Source organism: Microtus pennsylvanicus, chromosome 1 (assembly GCF_037038515.1).
Source record: "Microtus pennsylvanicus isolate mMicPen1 chromosome 1, mMicPen1.hap1, whole genome shotgun sequence".
Classification (NCBI taxonomy): domain Eukaryota; kingdom Metazoa; phylum Chordata; class Mammalia; order Rodentia; family Cricetidae; genus Microtus; species Microtus pennsylvanicus.
The window spans coordinates 198,488,392-198,507,603 of NC_134579.1; the positions used below are offsets into that span (position 1 = coordinate 198,488,392).

At 43.3% G+C, this 19,212-nt stretch overlaps 1 protein-coding gene across 1 annotated transcript; it reads right to left on the reverse strand.

Annotated features, from left to right (window-relative positions):
• Positions 1-539: 539 nt before the first annotated feature.
• Positions 540-19,161, reverse strand: Adat2 (adenosine deaminase tRNA specific 2). The gene is made up of 6 exons (XM_075948693.1): positions 18,999-19,161; positions 14,987-15,091; positions 7,556-7,706; positions 5,677-5,783; positions 2,164-2,236; positions 540-2,064 (listed from the first exon to the last, which is right to left on the reverse strand). Exons 1-6 carry the CDS (start codon positions 19,092-19,094, stop codon positions 2,021-2,023), a joined length of 576 nt encoding a protein of 191 aa, XP_075804808.1. The 5' UTR covers positions 19,095-19,161; the 3' UTR covers positions 540-2,020.
• Between the last annotated feature and the right edge of the window lie 51 nt (positions 19,162-19,212).

The following is a 19,212-nucleotide window of genomic DNA, read 5'->3' on the forward strand; positions in this document are numbered from 1 at the left end:
GCTGTGTTTCAAAGAGTAATGGCTTTGTCGTTTTGGATTAAATGGATCATCTTATTCAATCCCATAACCATCATTCCCGCATTCTTATTCCAAGTATCATCTTGCTTCGACCTCCCCGGTACTGGGGTCACAGTGTGTACCCCAGTGCACCTATCATTCTCCAGAAAGTCATGTCACTTTTCAATTATCTCTGAGAACACGAGGTCTTGGTTTGGAGAGTACAACATCTTTGTTCTGTTCCAGAAAGATACGGATCTTAACAGAATAGTTCCTCTGTTATAAGAAACGACTTCACTTTCAGTTTTAGCTTTAAAATTTTTTTTTAAATTGTGTGTGTAAATTGTGTGGAAACGTGTGCACACGTAAGTGTGCCCTTGGAGTCCAGAAGAGAGTATTGGAGCCCCTGGGATTGGAATTACACGAGGTTGTGAGCTGCCCAGTGTAGGGCTGGGAACTGAACCTGTATCTTCTGAAAGAGCAGTGTTTATTCTTCACCCCTGCGCCACCTCTCTAGCACCCGCTAGTTAAGACCACTCCTCTTCAAAGAAGGCACGAACACAATTTTATTGTAGCAATATGCTAGGATTCAAACATGACCCTCGGGCACTGCCTTTAAAAGCATCCATTTTATCTAAGTACTTTTAAAAAATGTTCTAGGGTTGGAGAGAAATCTGTCAGTATAATGGCAGAAGGACTGGAATTCAACCTCCAAAACTTAGGTTTAGAAGAAAGGAGGGAGGGGATGGGAGGGTGTTGTGGTGCATGCCTGTAACTCCTGCACTAGAGGACACAGGAGGAACCCTGCGCATTCCTGCACTAGAGGACACGGGAGGAACCCTGCGCATTCCTGCACTAGAGGACACAGGAGGAACCCTGTGCATTCCTGCACTAGAGGACACGGGAGGAACCCTGTGCATTCCTGCACTAGAGGACACAGGAGGGACCCTGCGCATTCCTGCACTAGAGGACACAAGAGGAACCCTGCGCATTCCTGCACTAGAGGACACAGGAGGAACCCTGCGCATTCCTGGTCAGCCTGCCGGGTATTAACTGAGTAGTAAATTTCAAGCCAGTAAGAAACCTATCCTGAAAGAGAGAAAGACAGAGAGAGAGAGAGAGAGAGAGAGAGAGAGAGAGAGAGAGAGAGAGAGAGAGAGCAGGAAGAGGAGGAGGGCGGCTACATCTGAGGAAAGGAAAGGCACCTGAGATTGTCCTCTGCTTCCATACCCACACAGGAACCCCCAACATGCACGGTCATATGCATATATAAAGTCATATTACAAACTAGCACGAGCCCAGGTCCCATGTCCTATGGGAGTTGTGGGCAGAAGTGGGTCTGAATACACTCAGTAAAAAACTGAAGGCTTTCTTTCCTTCTTCTTCCTCTGTGGGTCTTGCTCAATCTTCTGAAGACTTGTCTTTTGTTTGTTTGCTTTCTTGTGTGTGCATGCGTGGTGTCAGTGTGTATGTACTTGTGCTTGGGGGTGCATTGTGGGGTCCTCCTAGATCACTCTTCACTCATTGAGGTGGGATCTCTCATTTGAACATGGAGCTCACCGATAAGGGCTCAACTAGTAGCTTGCTTTGGGATCTTGGAAGCCCAACTCTGCCTTCTAAGCACTGGGGTTACAGGCAGGCCGCCAAGCCCACCCAGGAATTTATGGGTGCTGGGGACCGAGGCCTCTTGCTTGCACGGCAAGTACTTTGTCACTCAGCCATCGCCCCAACCCACGAAGAGCTTCATTAAGATGGAGCTGAAGCTGTGGCTGATCTCTGACCTCAAGCCTGGATTCCTCTTCCCCTTCCGGAAACACTCTTTCAGCTTGGGAAGAGCTAATAGCTGTTTACATTTGTCAGACTTTAAGAAGGGCTCATTTGTTCCCTTAACAGAGCATGGTGACGAGAGACACCGTTTTCCCACACAGAAACAACAACATATAAACACGGCCAGCGATGCCAACAGCTCTCGGTTGAGAATTCTTTGTAGGTCTCCTAAGGGCACGTGGCTTTCATCAGAATGTCAGGATTTCTGACAATCCTTTTTCCGAACTTTTGATTTTGGTGCTGAAAAAAAAAAGAGGGAGAAGCAGGAAATGAAGAATGCCAGACTTGGTTCACACCGGGTTGTTTTAAGGTGGGACACTGCACCTGGAGGAAACTGACCATTTGGGTTTTCTTGTTTGTAGAAGGTCTTTAGGAGCTCCACGGCCTCCTCAGCACGGTATCCGGGGATGCACTGAGGAAGGGAGGAACATGAGGTGAGCGTCGGCAGTGATCCAACAGTAACGTATACACGAGCAGACTCCATACACTGCTCATTACTCAGGACAAATAAGCAAGGATACACCAGATATATTAGCATGGATAAAGACGTCCATTTCCAAAGAATGGTTCCCAGCTTTAGTCCCCATGTCTCTCAATCGGTCACTACAGTATGTAGAGACTGCAGAGGGATGCTGTACTCATCACCTGAGATGCTAAACAGGTGCTCATGGAGCGCGAGCTATTTTCACCTGCGATTATTTTCTAGCGTTTCACCAAGCATGGGCTGCTATTCACCTAGGGCAGGTAAACTATTATTGGTGGAACAAATCCAGGCCACAGTTGAGAATGACAAGCTAGCAACCGTTTATACTTTTAAGAGTTTATCATTATCATTATTACTATTACTATTATTATTAAACAAAACACTATATGACAGAGACATGTTTCTCACAAGAGCTAAAAATATTTATTTTTACATTTACAGGAAACACTTTTCAAGTTTTGCTATGGAGGATTTAAGAAAACTGCTGAGTTTGTTTTCACTCTGGGATCTGGGCAGAGGAGACGACAATGTGTGGAAGACCAAAGGAGAAGTGAGAGCTGCAAGGAGCAATGAACGGTGTTCTGAAGACGAAGATGAACTGGACATTATAGAAGCAGCTGGGAAGAGTGGGGGAAGCATGGGCTGTGTGTGTGGACGCAGGCTGAAGGGCCTGGTAGGGCAGGGGAAAGCAATCAAAGGCATTGAGATGGCGCCAAGCGCTCGGGGGTTTTGGCACTAGGCTAGAGAGACTGGAAAGGCTCTAACCCATCCTGCTGAAGTTTATGGAACAATTCAGTCATCCCTCAAAGTGGTGCCCAGCCAAGCACCTGCAGACCTCTCTGGGGCATTGCTGAGAAGGCACAACCCTTCCTGGAGCCTCAGCTGATGTCTGGCTGGGATCTTCCCCCATGGTAACAGAAATCTTCTCCCTCTGCTTCCAAAATAAGGCCCAGCTCTGGCCATCTCATTTCCTTTTCCTCTCATCTTTACCATCTCATGCTCTTAAGACTCCACCGTGGCTGCCTCCCAGGCATCACAAGGCACTCACTGATGCAAACATGGCCTCCTTCCCACCCCAGCTCTGTGGTCACGTCATGACTGGACACACAAGTTTCATTTAGAATCCTATCCTCCCTTGCTTTCTCAGTCTGCCATGCTAACCATGGCTGCTCAGGGTGTGCGGGGGCTGGTGCCAATGTCCCTCTGAGCCCACCAGGCCCTCTTCTCCAGGGACTGGTAATGCACTGTTTCTCCATCATTGCTGTCCAGTATAATTACGTGGGCAACATCCAAGAGCACAGATGCTCCTCCCCACCTTTTTGTTCATCTGATCCAGGGTCTGAGCACAGAGAAATGCAGAACCCTTCCAGGAGATTCCAACATGTGGTCCAAGGAGAAACACGGACAAACACGGAGGTGGGAAAAATAATAAAAACTATGGGTCTAGATAGTAAGATGGTATCCTAAAGTACCAACCAGAGCTGCCCATGTGTGGCTTTTATCAAAAATAATATTCTTATAAAAATAAATGCTTTGAACAGAAGAGGTAATAAAAATGAATAATGAATAGCCATTTTTAAAAACAATAGTTCCACAGAATTCTTTGTGAAATTTTTTGCTGCTTATAACACAGCATTATATGAAAAGAATCCCTAAGTCTCATGTGAGATGCCATCTCCCTTTTGTACCATGAGTTCAGCCAAAGAAAAGGAAGAGAACACAGCATCCAGAAGCCTGGCCTACTAAAGCCTGGCTTTAGCACGTCAAAAGAGCTCCTTAGGACATAATTTGGCATTAAGCTTTGATCCATGCTTTTAAACCATGGGCATTCATTTTCCACTGAGCCAGTACGGCCATAGAGATGAACTGTAAATTAAGTTTTCAGGTTGAGAAAGATTGACTGCACTGAGATCCCTGAGAGAGAACTGCTCAAGACTTCATGTCACCAACATTCTGTTTATTTGTGTGTGTGTGTGATGTGCACACGTGTGTGTACAGGCTAGCAGGCAAGTGGAGCCCAGAACACAAGGTCAAGTGTCTGCTTACACAGTCCACCTTGCTGAGACAGAGTTTCTCGCTGTTTGTCACCGAGTACTGCAGGCTAGCTGGCCAGGACGCTCCTTACCTCTGCATCCCATCTCGCCACAGGACCCCTGGATTCCAGATACCTGCTTCTGCATCTGGCCTTCAGTGGGATCTGGAAACCCTAATTCAGGTCCTCGTGCTGCATGGCAAACACTTTACCCACTGACTGAGCTGTCTCCTCACCTACATTTTAGAGAATAATGTTCCACCCATGTCTGATCCCCAAGGACACACCTTAGTTTTGTCCAGAACTCTGAGAAATTACTTAGGCCGTTCTCACAGAGGAAGTACCGCACGTACAGAGCCAGCAGTCCATGCACAGTTATATAAGCAGTGCTCGGGCGGCTCCTAGAAACAGCTGGAAAAATGAAGTCACTCTGCAGCCGTCTTTAATAAACAGCCTCATTTACTCCCCATCACTCTGTTACAGCCTCTTCCTGACATGATGTTAAAGGCGTCTGTCCTTAAACACAACAGTAGCTGGAAAACTCAAGGCAGGATGCTTTACCTGACTCGCTCTGTGCAGGATTAGGGCTCTCTAAGTCCTCACCATAGCCTGCAAACACGTGAGATCTTCAAGAATTTACCGAATCTTTTTCTTTTTCGAGTATAAATGCCGTGGGTTTAACCCTCCATCTTGGAGAATGAACCAGTAGAGAGAATTGGGTATGCATCCAGACATGTGGGTTTCTAATGCTCACAGTTGCAACAACAGAGCTTTCAATGGTGTGATAAAGGAAAAGAGGAAAGGAGAATTTCTAACAGCTAAGGACATGTGGGTTCTCTGGTCTTGGGGAGGTCTCAACACTAAAAACATCTAAGATAATGAAATTGCAATGATGATTGGATGGTAATCATGGTATGTGACAAAGTGATGGAATTTGTGCCTAAACAATGTTAGTTGTGAACAGTATCGTGGTTGCTGATGCAGGCCGAGTTCCAGCATCATATTTACAGAGCTAGTATTCGCTCCAACGGAGAGTCTCTAAGCCCACACAAGGTGCCAGTGAACCCCCTTAGGAGCTAACAGTTCAGAAAGCTGCAGACTGTCCTGCAGGACAGATTCTGGAAATGGAAAAGGGACACACATTTTTCTCCAAGAAAAGAACTCAAGCCAGGGCCCCGAGGTTCTGCTGGATGCTGCCATGGCTGTTTGGAATACTAACCATACACAATTGGTAAGCCCACCAGGAGATGAATAAACAGAAGAAAGTGGGTGGAGATAGGGAGGAAGGAGGGGAGGGAGGGAGGGACAAAAAGAGGGCATATGCAGATTCTATTACCTGAAATGGTCTCCCAGTATTGGGTAGGTCAGCAGAGGCGATGTTTAGGACGGAACCACAACCACCAAACCGTTCATTCTGACAGCCATAGACGACCAGCGGAATTTATGGTACAGAATTAAAGTCTGTCATAGTATGCAGAATCATGGCAAAGAATAGGCTGATTCTAATTACCTAAGAAAACTCAGTCTAGACTTCAAAACAAAGTTCATGGTTTAAAATAGTACAAATCAGTTGTACAAATGAAGAGAAAAGGGTTTTAAGTATTGAGAAATCAACATCTAGCATTTGTGGGTCAGCAAGACAGCTCAGCTGGTTAAAGCCCTCGCCATGCAAGCCTGACAACCTAGGTTGATCCCTGGAACCCACGTAATGGTGGAAGGAGAGAACCAACTCCTCAAGATTCTCACCTTTGCATGCATGCCATGGCATGTATTTGCCCACATAATAATAATAACAAAAATAATTTCAACAAAAGATAAAAACCTGGCTATTGTAAATAGAACAGAAACTAAGTGTTTTTACGTAATATGCAGTTTAGCCAATTTTCTGCTCTTTCCAAAATCACTTTTTCAGAATCATTGTAGAATTAGAAATTTAATTCAAGAATTTCACCTTTTAAAACATGTAGCTTAATCCCTGGAGCCCACTGTAGAAGAGAACAGACTCCTAAAGGTAGTCCTCTGATTGCCACACAAATGCCATGGCATGTCCATGCCCCTCATAATAAATAAATAAATTTAATCAAAATGTAAAAAGGTGGATGGTAGCCTGGGGTGGTGGCATGTGCCTACATCCAAGCACTTTGGGGGTGAAGAATCAGCATCTTTAGGCCAACCACCACTGTGAGTGCCAGGCTAGCCTGGGATACATGACAGCTAGCCTGGGCTATGTGAGACCAGTCTCAAAACAAAAATAACGAGTCAAACCAAAATAATCACCCAAACAAAAGCCAAAGACCCAGTCACATCTTTCTGCAAGGCAGGATGAGGAAAACGGCCTAATAACTCCTCTAATAACGCTGTCAACAACTCCTCTCACCCAGAGACAGTATGCTTTATTGTACCCAAGAGGCCCTCTACATTGTTTTAAGTGATAAAACTGCACATAATTTTAAAAGCGAGTGAAGACGCACGAATAAAGAGAGCTTGCCTAGCATTCACAAGGCTCTCGGTGGGATAAAATAAATAAACAAACTGTAGAAATGGACTGCAGTCAGCATACACATTGCTCACTCTATGTAAGACACAATCCAGCCACGGAACACTAGCTCACGCATGTCCATGCGTGTACAACAATAACATCCGATGACATTTCCAATCCTCAGTTACTTAATTATTTAAGTAACTTAATTACTTAGTTACTTAAGTTGAACTTAATTTTTTTGTACTTTGTGATAGGTATTTATGACAAAAGCAGGTTGACAGAAAATATTTAAATTACCCATAATCTGTCTCCCAAGGCAAAGCATGCTCCTCAGAATGTGTCCTGAGCTCTATCTTAATTTGGACTCATCCTTACACCAGAGTTTAAGTCGGTTCCAAGCATTGCTTTCTGTAGCGGATGGGCTCAATAGTTTTGAGGTTATTGGTACAGAGAAAGAAGAGGTAACTTCACTGTGTAAAAATCCTCCCTTCTGTTTCTGGCTGAACTTTCCAATGTGTTCAGTAACTGTTTCCACACATTAAGAAACTGAGAGCTGGGGAGAAGCATTAACTCCATGATAGAGCATACACTTAGCACGAGCAAGAGCCTGGTTTCAATCCTCACCACTGAAAAGAAAATCAAACAGAGAAAAGAGAAAAGACATGTTATGGATCTGGCCATTTTCTTTCTGACAGGCGAGGTAAAGACAGGAAACTCAGAAGCCAAAGGATACTCATGAGGCGGAGAGCAGCTGCACACATGATACACGGCTCCACGGTGACGAACAGCACGGTGTGTTCAAACACGTCAGCAGGACGATGGCTGTGTTGACGACACCAATCCAGGACCTGATCAATGGCCACCATTTCAGCATGCCGTGTAGCCTTGAAAGAGAGAGACCTGTATTGATATTGTTCATTTCATAACTGATGTCTTTAAAACAAGCAAAACAGAAATTCAGAGAGCATTCCTATCATTCTGTCTGAACTGGAACATTCGTGGTTCCCCAGTTCCCATATCCTAGCCACACCAACAGGGATAACTAATCCGAGATAATATACAAACCTTGCTCCTGTTTTAGTGAAATTCCCACGTACCTTGGGGGAAAGTTTTCATTAAAATATCATAGAGAAAATAGGTCTCAAAAAAAAAAAGATGTCTATGGTTTCTGAATATTTGAAGGGAAGATTGAAATTTTCATAAGCTTGTGCTCTCGTTTCAGACAGATTTTCAACTGAGCTCACTTCAGGGCAGAGCTCACTAGAATATCATCATGTGCACAGCAGGAGATGAGATTTTCTAACACAACTGGCTCCATAAAAACCACAGACCTGAGATCTCAGCTAGTTCATGGGAGACAGCGTACTACGGGAGAAACCACCCAGCATGTGGAATCAATCACACTGACATTTGAATCCTGACAGGCACGCTCTGTTGGTCTCAAGCTTTGGATCCTCTGTGTCTCGAGTTTACTGTTATCTCCTCTACAGCTCCTAGAGCAATCTGAGTCTCACCAGGCACAATGTGGCTTAATGCTATTTAGGTTCTCCTCATCCCTTTTCCCCCTTATTAAAACAATTTTAGAGCAGGGGTGAAAAGGCGGCTCAAAGATTAAGAGCACTTGCTGCTCTTGCAGAAGACCAGAGTTCAGTATCTAGCACTCATACTGGGTGGCTCACAACTGTCCCTAATTCCAGTGAGCTCCAACACCCTTTGCTTGCCTCTGAAGGCACCTGCAGAGGCACATGGTACATATACATACACTCAGGGGCACTCATGTGCATGCACACATGCATACACACACACATTCACACACATTGTCTCATGTACCAGTTTCCTCTGAGATAAAGCCTTCTACTTTAGACATGAGTTCCTTAAGACACAGGATGTTCAAGAGCAGTGGTTCTCAACCTTCCTAATGATGCAATCCTTTCTCTCATGTTGTGGTGGACTCCAACCATAAATTACTTTCTTGCTACTTCATAATTGTAATTTTGCTACTATTATAAATCATAATGTAAATGTGTTTTCTGATGGTCTTAGACAACACCTGGGAATGGGTTGTTTGACCCCCAAAGGGGTCGTGACCCACAGGTTCAGAACTACTGTTCTAGGGGCAGGTAAAACATTCTCTCCTGCTGGGAAGCTCCTCAGACTCAGAAAGTAAACAACTCAAAGTCCTGGAAACTATCTAGACAGCCCCTCCCTCCTCAAGGGCACTTCAGCAATGGGGGCTAATAAGAGACACTCAAAGCCAGGCAGTGGTGGCACACGCCTTTAATCTCAGCACTCTGGCGGTAGAGGCAGAGGCAGGCAGGCAGATCTCTGTGAGTTCAAGGCCAGCCTGGTCTACAAAGCTAGTTCCAGGGCAGCCAGAGTTACACAGAGAAACCCTGTCTCAAAAAACCGAGAGAGAGAGAGAGAGAGAGAGAGAGAGAGAGAGAGAGAGAGAGAGAGAGAGAGACTCAAGACTTTTAGACCAGCCATAGTACCTAGAAGAAGCTCAGAACACCTGAGGCACGTGAAAGACATGCTCTCCCACCTGCCCAGCTGCCTTAAACTAGTGCATTGTCAGGTTTCTGGCTCTCAGGAGAGCTGTCACAAAGGCTGGGGCAAGCTTTGTGGTGTATCTGTTACAAGTCATTTCTGCTCTTGTAAGGAACCCAAACCAAATTAATAGGTTTGCCAAGCTTTGGTGATGCCCCTACTTTTGGTGAGTTGCTGGTTTCCTATCTGAGGTGAGCATTTGTTCACATGTCCCCAGAGTAGTGTCACCCAATGTGTGCGCACACACACAAAAGAAAATAAAGCTTTAAAATAACTTAGTGCAAACTCCTAAACACAGGTAATTAAGTCAAGAAGATGTAGACAAGTTAAACATATAGTAAGTAATGAAACCGAAACAATAATCAAAAGTCTCCCACAAAGAAAAGTCCAGGACTGGGTAGACTCATGGCCAAATTATACCAAACTTTTAAGGAAGACCTAACACCCATATTCACCAGACTATTCCACAAAATAACAGGGGAAAGAACATTACTGAACTGCCCAACGCCAGTCTCCTCAAAACCAGACGAGGGTACCGCAAAGAAAGAAAACTGTAGATCATCCTTCTTGATGAACATAGATGAAAAATTTCTCAATATTCTGACAATCCTAATGCGAGAATGTAGTAGTTTGCACATCACAATCAAGCTGGATTCATTCCAAAGGTGCAAGGTTGATTCAACATATACAAATCGGTAATATACTTTATAAGTATATTATAAAATGCAATATACTTTATAAGTAGTCTTAAAGACACAAATAATATGACCATCTCAATAGATGCAGAAAAGGAATTAGACAATGTTCAACAGACATTCATGATTTAAAATAAAGTCCTGAAGAAACTAAATCTTATATAATAACTGCCGTATATGGCAAGGCTACAGCCAACAAACTAAATGAGAAAAAAACTTAAAACAAAATCACACCATGAGACAAGAGTGACCACTTTCTTTCCTCTTATTCAAAACCATGTTCAAAGTCTTACCTAGAGCAGTAGGACCAGAGAAAGTGATAGAAGGCATCTATATCAAAGGGAAGAGGTGAAAATTCTCTCATTTTTGGATGACACGAGTCTTGTGGATTCCACTAGAAAGCCTTTACATCTGACACTTTCAACATAGTGACAGGATAGAAAATCAGCACAGACAAAACCAGCCAATTGTCTATGTATCAATAACAAACTATCCAAGAAAGAAAGCAGGAAAAAAAATCTCACCTTCATAATAAACTTTTAAAAATATCTGGAAGTAAATCAGATTGAAGAGGTCAAAGACTTCTACACTACAATGAAAACTTTAAAATAATCAAGAAAGAAATTGAAGAAAATAGAAAATAGCCCACTCATGAGCATGGATTAGCATAATTAATATTGTGAAAATGGCTGTACTACCAAAAACAACCTACAGAGTCCCCTCAAAATTCTAATGGCATTCTCTGCAAAACTATAAAAAAATCAATTCTTAAAACCTTAATATGGAACCACCAAAGACTCTGAATAGCTGAAGCAAAAAGAACAATTCTAAAGGAATATATTACAATACCTAACCTCAAATTATTCTACAGAGCCATTGTGATAAAATAGTAAGTATCGGTACAAAAACAAACATATAGAAGTAAAGTAGAATAGAGACCCAAAATAAATCCAGATAGCTGTAACCACCTTATATTTGACAAGTGTAAAACACATAGAGGAAATAAGATAACCTCTTCAACAAATGGTGCTGGGAAAAATGGATTTCCACATTCACGAATAAAATTAAACCCATTTCTTTCACCCCACACAAAAATCAATGTCAAATGCATCAAAGATATTAATATAAATCTGAAATGCTTTAGCCCCTGGAGGAAAATTGGAAACTAATAGTGCCAGCTTTTAGGAGCCACTGCACAGCAAGGAAAACTAAAAGCAGAAGGAAGAGAGGGGCTTCAGAGTGGGAGAGAACTTTTGCCAGCTACACCATGCTCTGAAGAGACACCATGACCATGGCAACTCACAGAAGAAGGCATTGAACTGGGGCCTGGCTTATAGTTTCAGAAGGTTAGTCCATCATGGTAGGGAGCACGGCACCAGGCAGGCAGACACAGTGCTGGAGCAACAGCTCAAAGTTACATCCTGATCCACAAGCACAAGGAAGTGGGGGAGTGAGGTTGGGGGGGGGGGGTGATGGAGAGACTAGGTCTGGCCTGGGCTTTTGAAACCTCAAAGCCCATCCTACTAACACACCACCTCCAACAAGGCTGTACCTCCTGATCCCCCCTAAGCAGCTCACCAACTAGGAACCAAGCATTCAAATATTTGACCCTATTAGGGACATTCTTATTAAAAGCACACAAGTGCTTGTATGTGAGGTATGTGAACCCATCTGCATGCATATAGAAGTTAGGAGAGGATGTAGACGTCCCATCTATTACTCTGCGCCCTGTTCCTTTAAGATAGAGTCTTTCACTGAACCGGGCACGGCTGCAGCAATCCTCCATACCTCCATACCTTCCGATATCTTCCGATCCAGCCCTCCCACAGCTCTGGGGATACAGGCACTGATGGCTTCACCTACTTTTTTATGTGGTTTCTGGGATTGAAATTCAGAGACCTTGTGCTTGCACAGCAAGGAATCTTACCACATTTTCCCAATCCCAAAAGTTTTATCTTACACAAAGTCTCCCAGATTCAGAAAATACTGCATGTTTTCTTTCAAAGATGGAACAAAGATTTAAAATTTCATATATGTATACATGTAAGGGCACAGACCACAAAACCATGAAAGGAAAATAAGAGTTGTTAAGGGAGAGAAAATTGGGGCAGAGGAAAAGGCATGAAAAAGAGGAAGCAGCTGAGTGGTAGTGGTGCCTTTACTCCCAGTGTGCTGAAGGCAGCCGCAGGCTGGTCAAGGCCAGCCTGGTCTACACGTTCGAGTTCCAGGACAGCCAGGGCTACACAGAGAAATCCTGTCTTGAACTACAAAAGCAAAACAATCAAACAAAACCCCACAAAACAAAAACAAACAGATCAAAAACAAAACAAAACCAAAACCAAAACCATCCAGAGGGCAACAGACTACCTGTGACAGAAAAGCCAAAGGGGACTAGCTGGCTGTGGAGGAGAGGGACTGGGACTAAGGGCTGGGAAGAGGCTACTGTAGAGCACGTATAAAAATCTAAAACAAAACAAAAAACAAACAAAAAAACGTATTACTTTGCACAACTAATTTTAAAAGAAAACTAACAAAACAGTCTAAAATAAAAGCAGTTTAATGTAAAGCACCTATGCAATAATTTATAATATCTGGCAATAACATTTATCAACAATTGATACTGAGTGCCAACTTTATACAGCTAACTAAATTCTATATATGATTAAAAAAATTCCGTCCTCAACAAGCACAGCACTGAGCAAGGCTGAAAGAAAGGTGCTCATATTCCTGTGACCTGGAGCACAGTGAGGAAAGAGTTGGCAGGGATCCACAATGCTGTGGTAGCCAGTGGCGGACAGGAGCTAGCCTAGGTGATTACAGAACCAGAAACCCGGGGAAAGAAGGACTTTATAGAAGAGGGTATGGTTCTGGCTGCATATCAAGACAGCAAAAGAACTTAACACCAAAGATTCTTCCAAATGGAGTCTTTAAAGCTCAAATTCACTGAGAGATGGCATCCTCACAGATCTTGATAAAAACCAGTTGAACTGAAATCACCAAATTGCTCTCTTGCCGCTAAAGAAACACAAGCTAAGCTGTCTTACCGTGCACTGAAAACACACAGGGAAAGAGGATAGGGAATAACAGAGCAGGGTTGATATCACAGCCCAAAGCAGAACTCTGGGCTCCTCACACTGGAATCCAGGGCCTTCCTATGCTGCATTCAAAGTGCGAGTCTATAGACATGACAGTGCAATAACCTTGGTTAATTCCAAAGTGTCTAAAAAGTCAGTCAGTGGGGATTAGGTCATGAGTTCTCGTGTGAAACGCATGGTATCAAACCACGCAATACGAAGTAGACACCGCGGCAATTCTGTAAAACAGAACTTGGTAAGTATCAACATAGCCTCTACTGCACCATGTGTGTGATCTGCCTCCGATGCTTTCATGCTGTCATAACTGCTGTGTGCATCTGGGTTCCTACTTTACATGAGTTTTGCTAAACCTCGAGGTTGTAATGGATGAACTTTAAAAGCCCCAGTGCTGACAGTAGACTGGTCTATGCTGCGGAAGCACAGAAGATCAAAGTTCATGAGAATGGCATTATAGTTATGTTATCCTTCAGTCCACCTGGCACTTTAAATCCGAAAAAAATAGCACAGCACTTTCACCTACTTCCATTTCCCATGCACGTCCACAATGACACATCGATGTGCCACCACGTTTAAGAAGCACTGCTTTAGACCATGGACCTTCCAGTCCGACCACAAGACGTCAACAAGTCACTGAGGCTGAAAGGCATGTAGCTGAAGACAGCTCATCCTGAAGACCCTATCCCACTGACTATCCAAAAACATTTTCTCCAATATAATCCTTTCATGCTTCCCTCTAATTTGTACATTGAGGGTCTTTTGTCCTCTCTAGGAAAAAAATAAAGAAACTAAAAAAAGTGCATTGCAAGTTAAATGGATCTCCTTTGAAAAGGTTAATTTTCAGGTTGAATTTGTTACAGTGAATGTGGACTCCTTTCCTCTGCGCTGACATACAAAATTCCTTCTTGGGTTTCACTCAAGTCTTAAAGGGAAACATAATGAAATAAAAACAAAACAGCTGAGGGCATGTCACACACACCTTTAATCCCAGCACTCAGGAGGCAGAGTCAGGCAGATCTTTGTGAGTTCGAGGCCAGCCTAGTCTACAAGAGCTAGTACCAGAATAGGCACCAAAGCTACAGAGAAAACCTCTCTCAAAAAAGCAAAAACAAAACAAAACAAAAAACAAACAAATGAAAAACATCTCTTAGCTTTTTGGCTAAGATCACAAATGTAGAAATAGAAAAAATAGCTTCATTGAACTTTTCTGAATATGTGCTTAAAATATCATTGGCTATATCACTGTTATAATCAGGAAAATGAACATTTACAAAGGAGAGAGGAAAGATCTAGGGCTGGCAGATGGCTCTGAAGATGAAGTGCTTGTTGAGGAGGAAGAAGGGCCTGAACTCAGACCCCCCCTGCAGCCATGTGAACACCCAGACATAGCCACGTACATTCACAGACAAACCCAGTGTAGAAGAAAGGAAACAGGGGTGCAGGAGGGAGCTCCTAGGGTTCACTAACCATCCACCCTAGCTGAACGGATGAGCTCCAGGTGCAGTGAGAGACCCTGTCTCAAAAAGTAAGGTGGAAAGTAATAGAGGAAGGCATCTTGACCTCAACCTGCACACACACACACACACACACACACAGACACATACACAGTGACACATAGACACGTATACACACACACACACATAAAGGTGTACGCCTATACTTCCTGCTTGGCCAATAAGCGTTTATTTAAAACATGATTGACAGAATACAGACAATTCTTCCGCACCAATGGGGAGAGACATTGACCCACTGGTCACATTTGGTCTTGTCTTGCCAGCTGGCCCCTGCCATGGCTATATTATGTTTTTGCATTGATATTGCTCAACTCACATTTTTTGTTTGATTCACTTCATTTCTTCCCTTCCCCACAATTTCATTTTTATAGACCATAAGGCAGCCAACAGGAACTTCAGTATTTTCAAGTGCTTCTTTGGCCTGAAACACAAAGAGGAAAATCTCAGTGGTGATGTGTTGGGGAATACGATTTTCAGGTGTAACTTTTGTTTACACTGCATTTGTTTAACTCTGTGAAGCTGTGTAACTGTGCCTGTCTAAACACCTGATGGTCTAATAAAGAGCTGAATGGCCAATAGTAAGGCAGGAGTAAGGATAGGCAGGGCTGGCAGGCAGAGAAAATAAAAAGGAGAAATGAGAAAAAAGAGACAAGAAAAAGGAGAGAACACTAGAGGTCAGCCAACCCAGTCACTTGGCCAGCCATGGAGTAAGAAGGAAAGTAAGGTATACAGAAGTTAGAAAGATAAAAGCCCAGAATCAAAAGGTAAACAGGATAATTTAAGAAAAACGGGCAAAAAGCAAGGCAAGCTAAGGCCGGGCTTTCATAACTAAAAATAAGCCTCCATGTGTGATTTATTTGGGAGCTGGGTGGAGGCCTCCCAAAAAATCAAGAGTAAAACATCCCACAACAGTTATGTGTGGTGCTTGAAAGGCTATGTGAAAGAGAAAAAAAGCGAACAGATGCACAGATAATGACCAAGACAAAACACGCCTGCGCTTCCCTTTCTGAGGTCTGGTGTTTTGGTGCTGTGTTCTCTGCTGGGTGTCTATGTTAAGAAGGACTCGGGAATGTCTCCCTTCACAAGCCCTGAGCCTCATTTTCTCTCACTGGTAGCACAGGTAATCAATGGCTTTTGACCGGTGTTCTTAAAATTCCAAAGCCACCCCTTCTCAGACATGAAACGTATAGTTACAAAGAGATGGGATAATACATAATATATCTAATTTTTTTTTGCTTCTTTAAGAAGAAGAAATGATCCCATGAAGTACCAATATCATAAAAAGGATCGGAGTGGATGTTGTTCTGCCCCACAACTTCTAGAAACATGTGTAAGTTTAGGGATATTTTATATAAACATGGCATACACTTGGAAAGTATTCTGGACGTTTCTTTTAAAAACCAATATGCATAAAGTCTATGATCCACATTGCACAGAAACACACACAACATACACAGTAAGCTTATGAAACTTTAATAAGCTCTTCGGAGTATACCAATGAGATATCCCTGGCTCTGATCGTGTACCGCGGTTAGAAAAGCTATAACACTGAAGAAAATCGCATGAGTGGATCCTCTCTATATACATTTTTACTTTTTTGCAGTTTCCTGTGGTGTAAAATTATTCCAAAAGGAAAAGATAGTAACTATAACCAAATAAGAGTCTAGCACGCCTATTGAGGGAAGGTCGTACTATTGACTGTTACAGAAGAAAAATAGAAAAATACAGACCAAAAAGGAAGGGGTATCAACTGGGCCAGACCAGTGACAGAAGTAATTTAGATGGAATGGCAGAAAAAGAAAAGCATTGTCTTGAAAAACGATTTCCTGTAGTTCAGATTCTCAGCTTCCAAGTGGACATTTCCCAGTAGCTCTCTTAAGAGGCAACACCATGTCCACACCTTATCCCGAGATGTTGAAAATTAAGTTATTCTTTTGTTTTGTAAGTGTGGTTTGATCTCGGACTATTTAAACACTTCATAACTGTCAATCCCTTTTCGTTTATAATCCTAAAGTGATAGGGACACGGATCTCCATTGTGCAAATGAGGAAACTGAGGCACCGGGAAGTGTCTTGGCCATCTGAGAGATTTGTAATGAAAGTCTAGGAAGTTTGACTTTCCTCCTTACACACTTCACAGATTATTGGAGCAACTGTTAGCATCAGATGCTGGGTTCTCTGCATCACCAGCGACTTCACTTCATCCAGTTTGGGGCTTAGAGTTGGTCAAGAGCCAAACGGAGTGGGCAGAGTCAGAGGGAGAAACATGGAGAGTTGGAGACTAAAAACTGTGAGAGGATAAACAGAACATGAAGAACTGGAGCTGCGATGGCAGGAGGAGCTTCAAACACACAGAAGAGAACCAAAGACAGGGCCAGGTACATGGTTCAGCAGGTAAAAGGCTTGCTGTGAATGCCTGATGACCTGAGTTCAATCTCTGGATCCCACAAAGGAAGGAGAAAACTCTGCCCTCTCAAAAGTTGTCCTCTAATCTTTATACATGTGTAACTTGTGCACATACGTGTGCACACACATGCACACGCACATATACAACACGCACACACACAAACACACACACACACACACACACACATTAAATTATTTCTTAAACTCCCCAACCAAGTAGAGGAAGTACCTAGGTGGGAAGAAAGAGATAGGGAGAGCCAATAGCCCTGGTCACTGTGTACCTGACATGGCCCACAGCACTGCTGTCTGGCAGCCTTTCTCTGCACCAGGTCAAGAGAGGACTGAGAGTCATGGTACCTAGTTCCTCTGGGTCCTCTCTTTCTCCTTCAGTCAGTTTATCTCCCTAGAAATGATAGGAATGACCTAAAAGAGACAAACAGCATTGCTGATAAGGAATGGCCCTTTAGGCCATGCTGAGAGTGGGTGTAATGGCAGTCCAGAGAAAGGGAGCTGAGAATACAAAGTCTGTGCGAGCCGGTTTAGAAGCACTGTCTTCCAATACATTTCCATGAAAGTACGCACACGTTTCCTCTACTGACAAGTTCAAAACTTGTACGAAAGCTGGATATCCACGTCACCCCATCCTATCTCAGACTTTCCAGTGCCCCTCCCACCTCTTCCGGCCACTCCCTTCCTCCCATCACAAGTGCAAAAGAGTTCAAGCAAAACAGGTCTAATAGTGTAGACAGCTTTGAACTTAAGAAGCTGAACTTCTCTGGGAGAGGCCAAAACTCGGCCACTGAAATGGCCACTTGATCTTCCATAAACTAACAAATTCTCAACTTCAAAACCGAAGAACAAAAGCTCTCTTCTTCCTATCCCAGGTACTGAGAAAGATAACAAAAAAGTGTTAACAATAACAAAAGAGAGAATATATTATTTCATATATGAAAACAATGTGTGCTTTTGTCTTCACAATGACAGAAACACATGAAGGATGCTCACAAAATGTCATCAATGCTATCTCTGAGGTCAGGACTTTAAGAAATTTTTGCATAATTTGTTAAATGTTCTAGACTTTATTATGAATGTGAACTTTTATAAACATTAGAAGGAAAAGTTGAAATATTTTAATTTTGTAAAAGAATAAGAAAAAAGAACATTCCAACATCAATGGCTGAGCTCAGTTTTAAGGCCTTTATAAAGGTGAGAGCAAATCGGTATGTAGACGGCTATACCACCTAGATCCCTGTTAAGTACATTTCTTAATGTTCACAGAAAGAAAACCTAGCACTAGAAAGACTACACACACACACACACACACACACACACACACACACACACACACACCTACCTATCCCTGGCACACATCAATATCGGTAAAGCTTGGAACAAGATGTAAATACGACCAGAACCCTCCGTAATCAGCAATCCTTAAAGGGATCGAAGAAAGGAAATACAAGAGCAGAGAAAAGTATTGTAAAAAGTAAGCAAGTGATAGGTGAGGATTGTACAGGTACACGTTTTCAAATGACTCTCTACCAGAAACAGCTTCAGCTTTCCTCCATTTTAAATGTTCAAGGGTGTCGGGAGCAAAGCACAAAATAGTGTGGCTGTGTGGATCTGAAAGTCTGTGTCCATCCATGGAGAGGAAGGTAGGCAGGTAGGTAAAATAGCAGCTAGGGCTACATGTAATACATACGGCACAACCGTTCTCTGTATTTTCCCTCAACCCCAATTATTATGAGACAAAGCTAAAGAAAATTTCCCGAGAATAAAACAAGCGGTTGATCTAGATATTTTGAGAGCCGATACTGCAAAGGTGATGAGAAAGCGCGCCAGCCACATTTGCTCAACTACTCGGGTCAGGGTATGGCTGGGAGAAAGTTTGCACCCTCATCATCCACCTGCCGGCTTCCTCACCATCCGCATCGCCTCCTCCATCCACTTTTCGGTCTCCTGTGCCGACACCACGCACGAGCCGTCTGGAGCAGTGGAGGAGTCCACCTTCTCTTCCATGGCGCCGTCAGTCAGAGACCCGGGCCGTGGAGCCGGAGGAGACCGGACAGCAGCGGAACGCGGCGGGCGCGGGCTCTTGCTTCCGGGAAGACAGAAAAGGGCGAGGCACCCGGGAGCT

Bases quoted from the DNA above. Each gene is read 5' to 3' on its own strand.
- Adat2 (XM_075948693.1), bottom strand. From the start codon at position 19,094: ATGGAAGAGAAGGTGGACTCCTCCACTGCTCCAGACGGCTCGTGCGTG. The intron at 7,707-14,986 runs GTGAGTTGAGCA...CTCTCTTTCAAG, and splicing joins AAGTGAATCAAACAAAAAAT to GCTACACGGCATGCTGAAAT. The intron at 2,065-2,163 runs GTCAGTTTCCTC...TTTTTTTTTCAG, and splicing joins CAAACAAGAAAACCCAAATG to CACCAAAATCAAAAGTTCGG.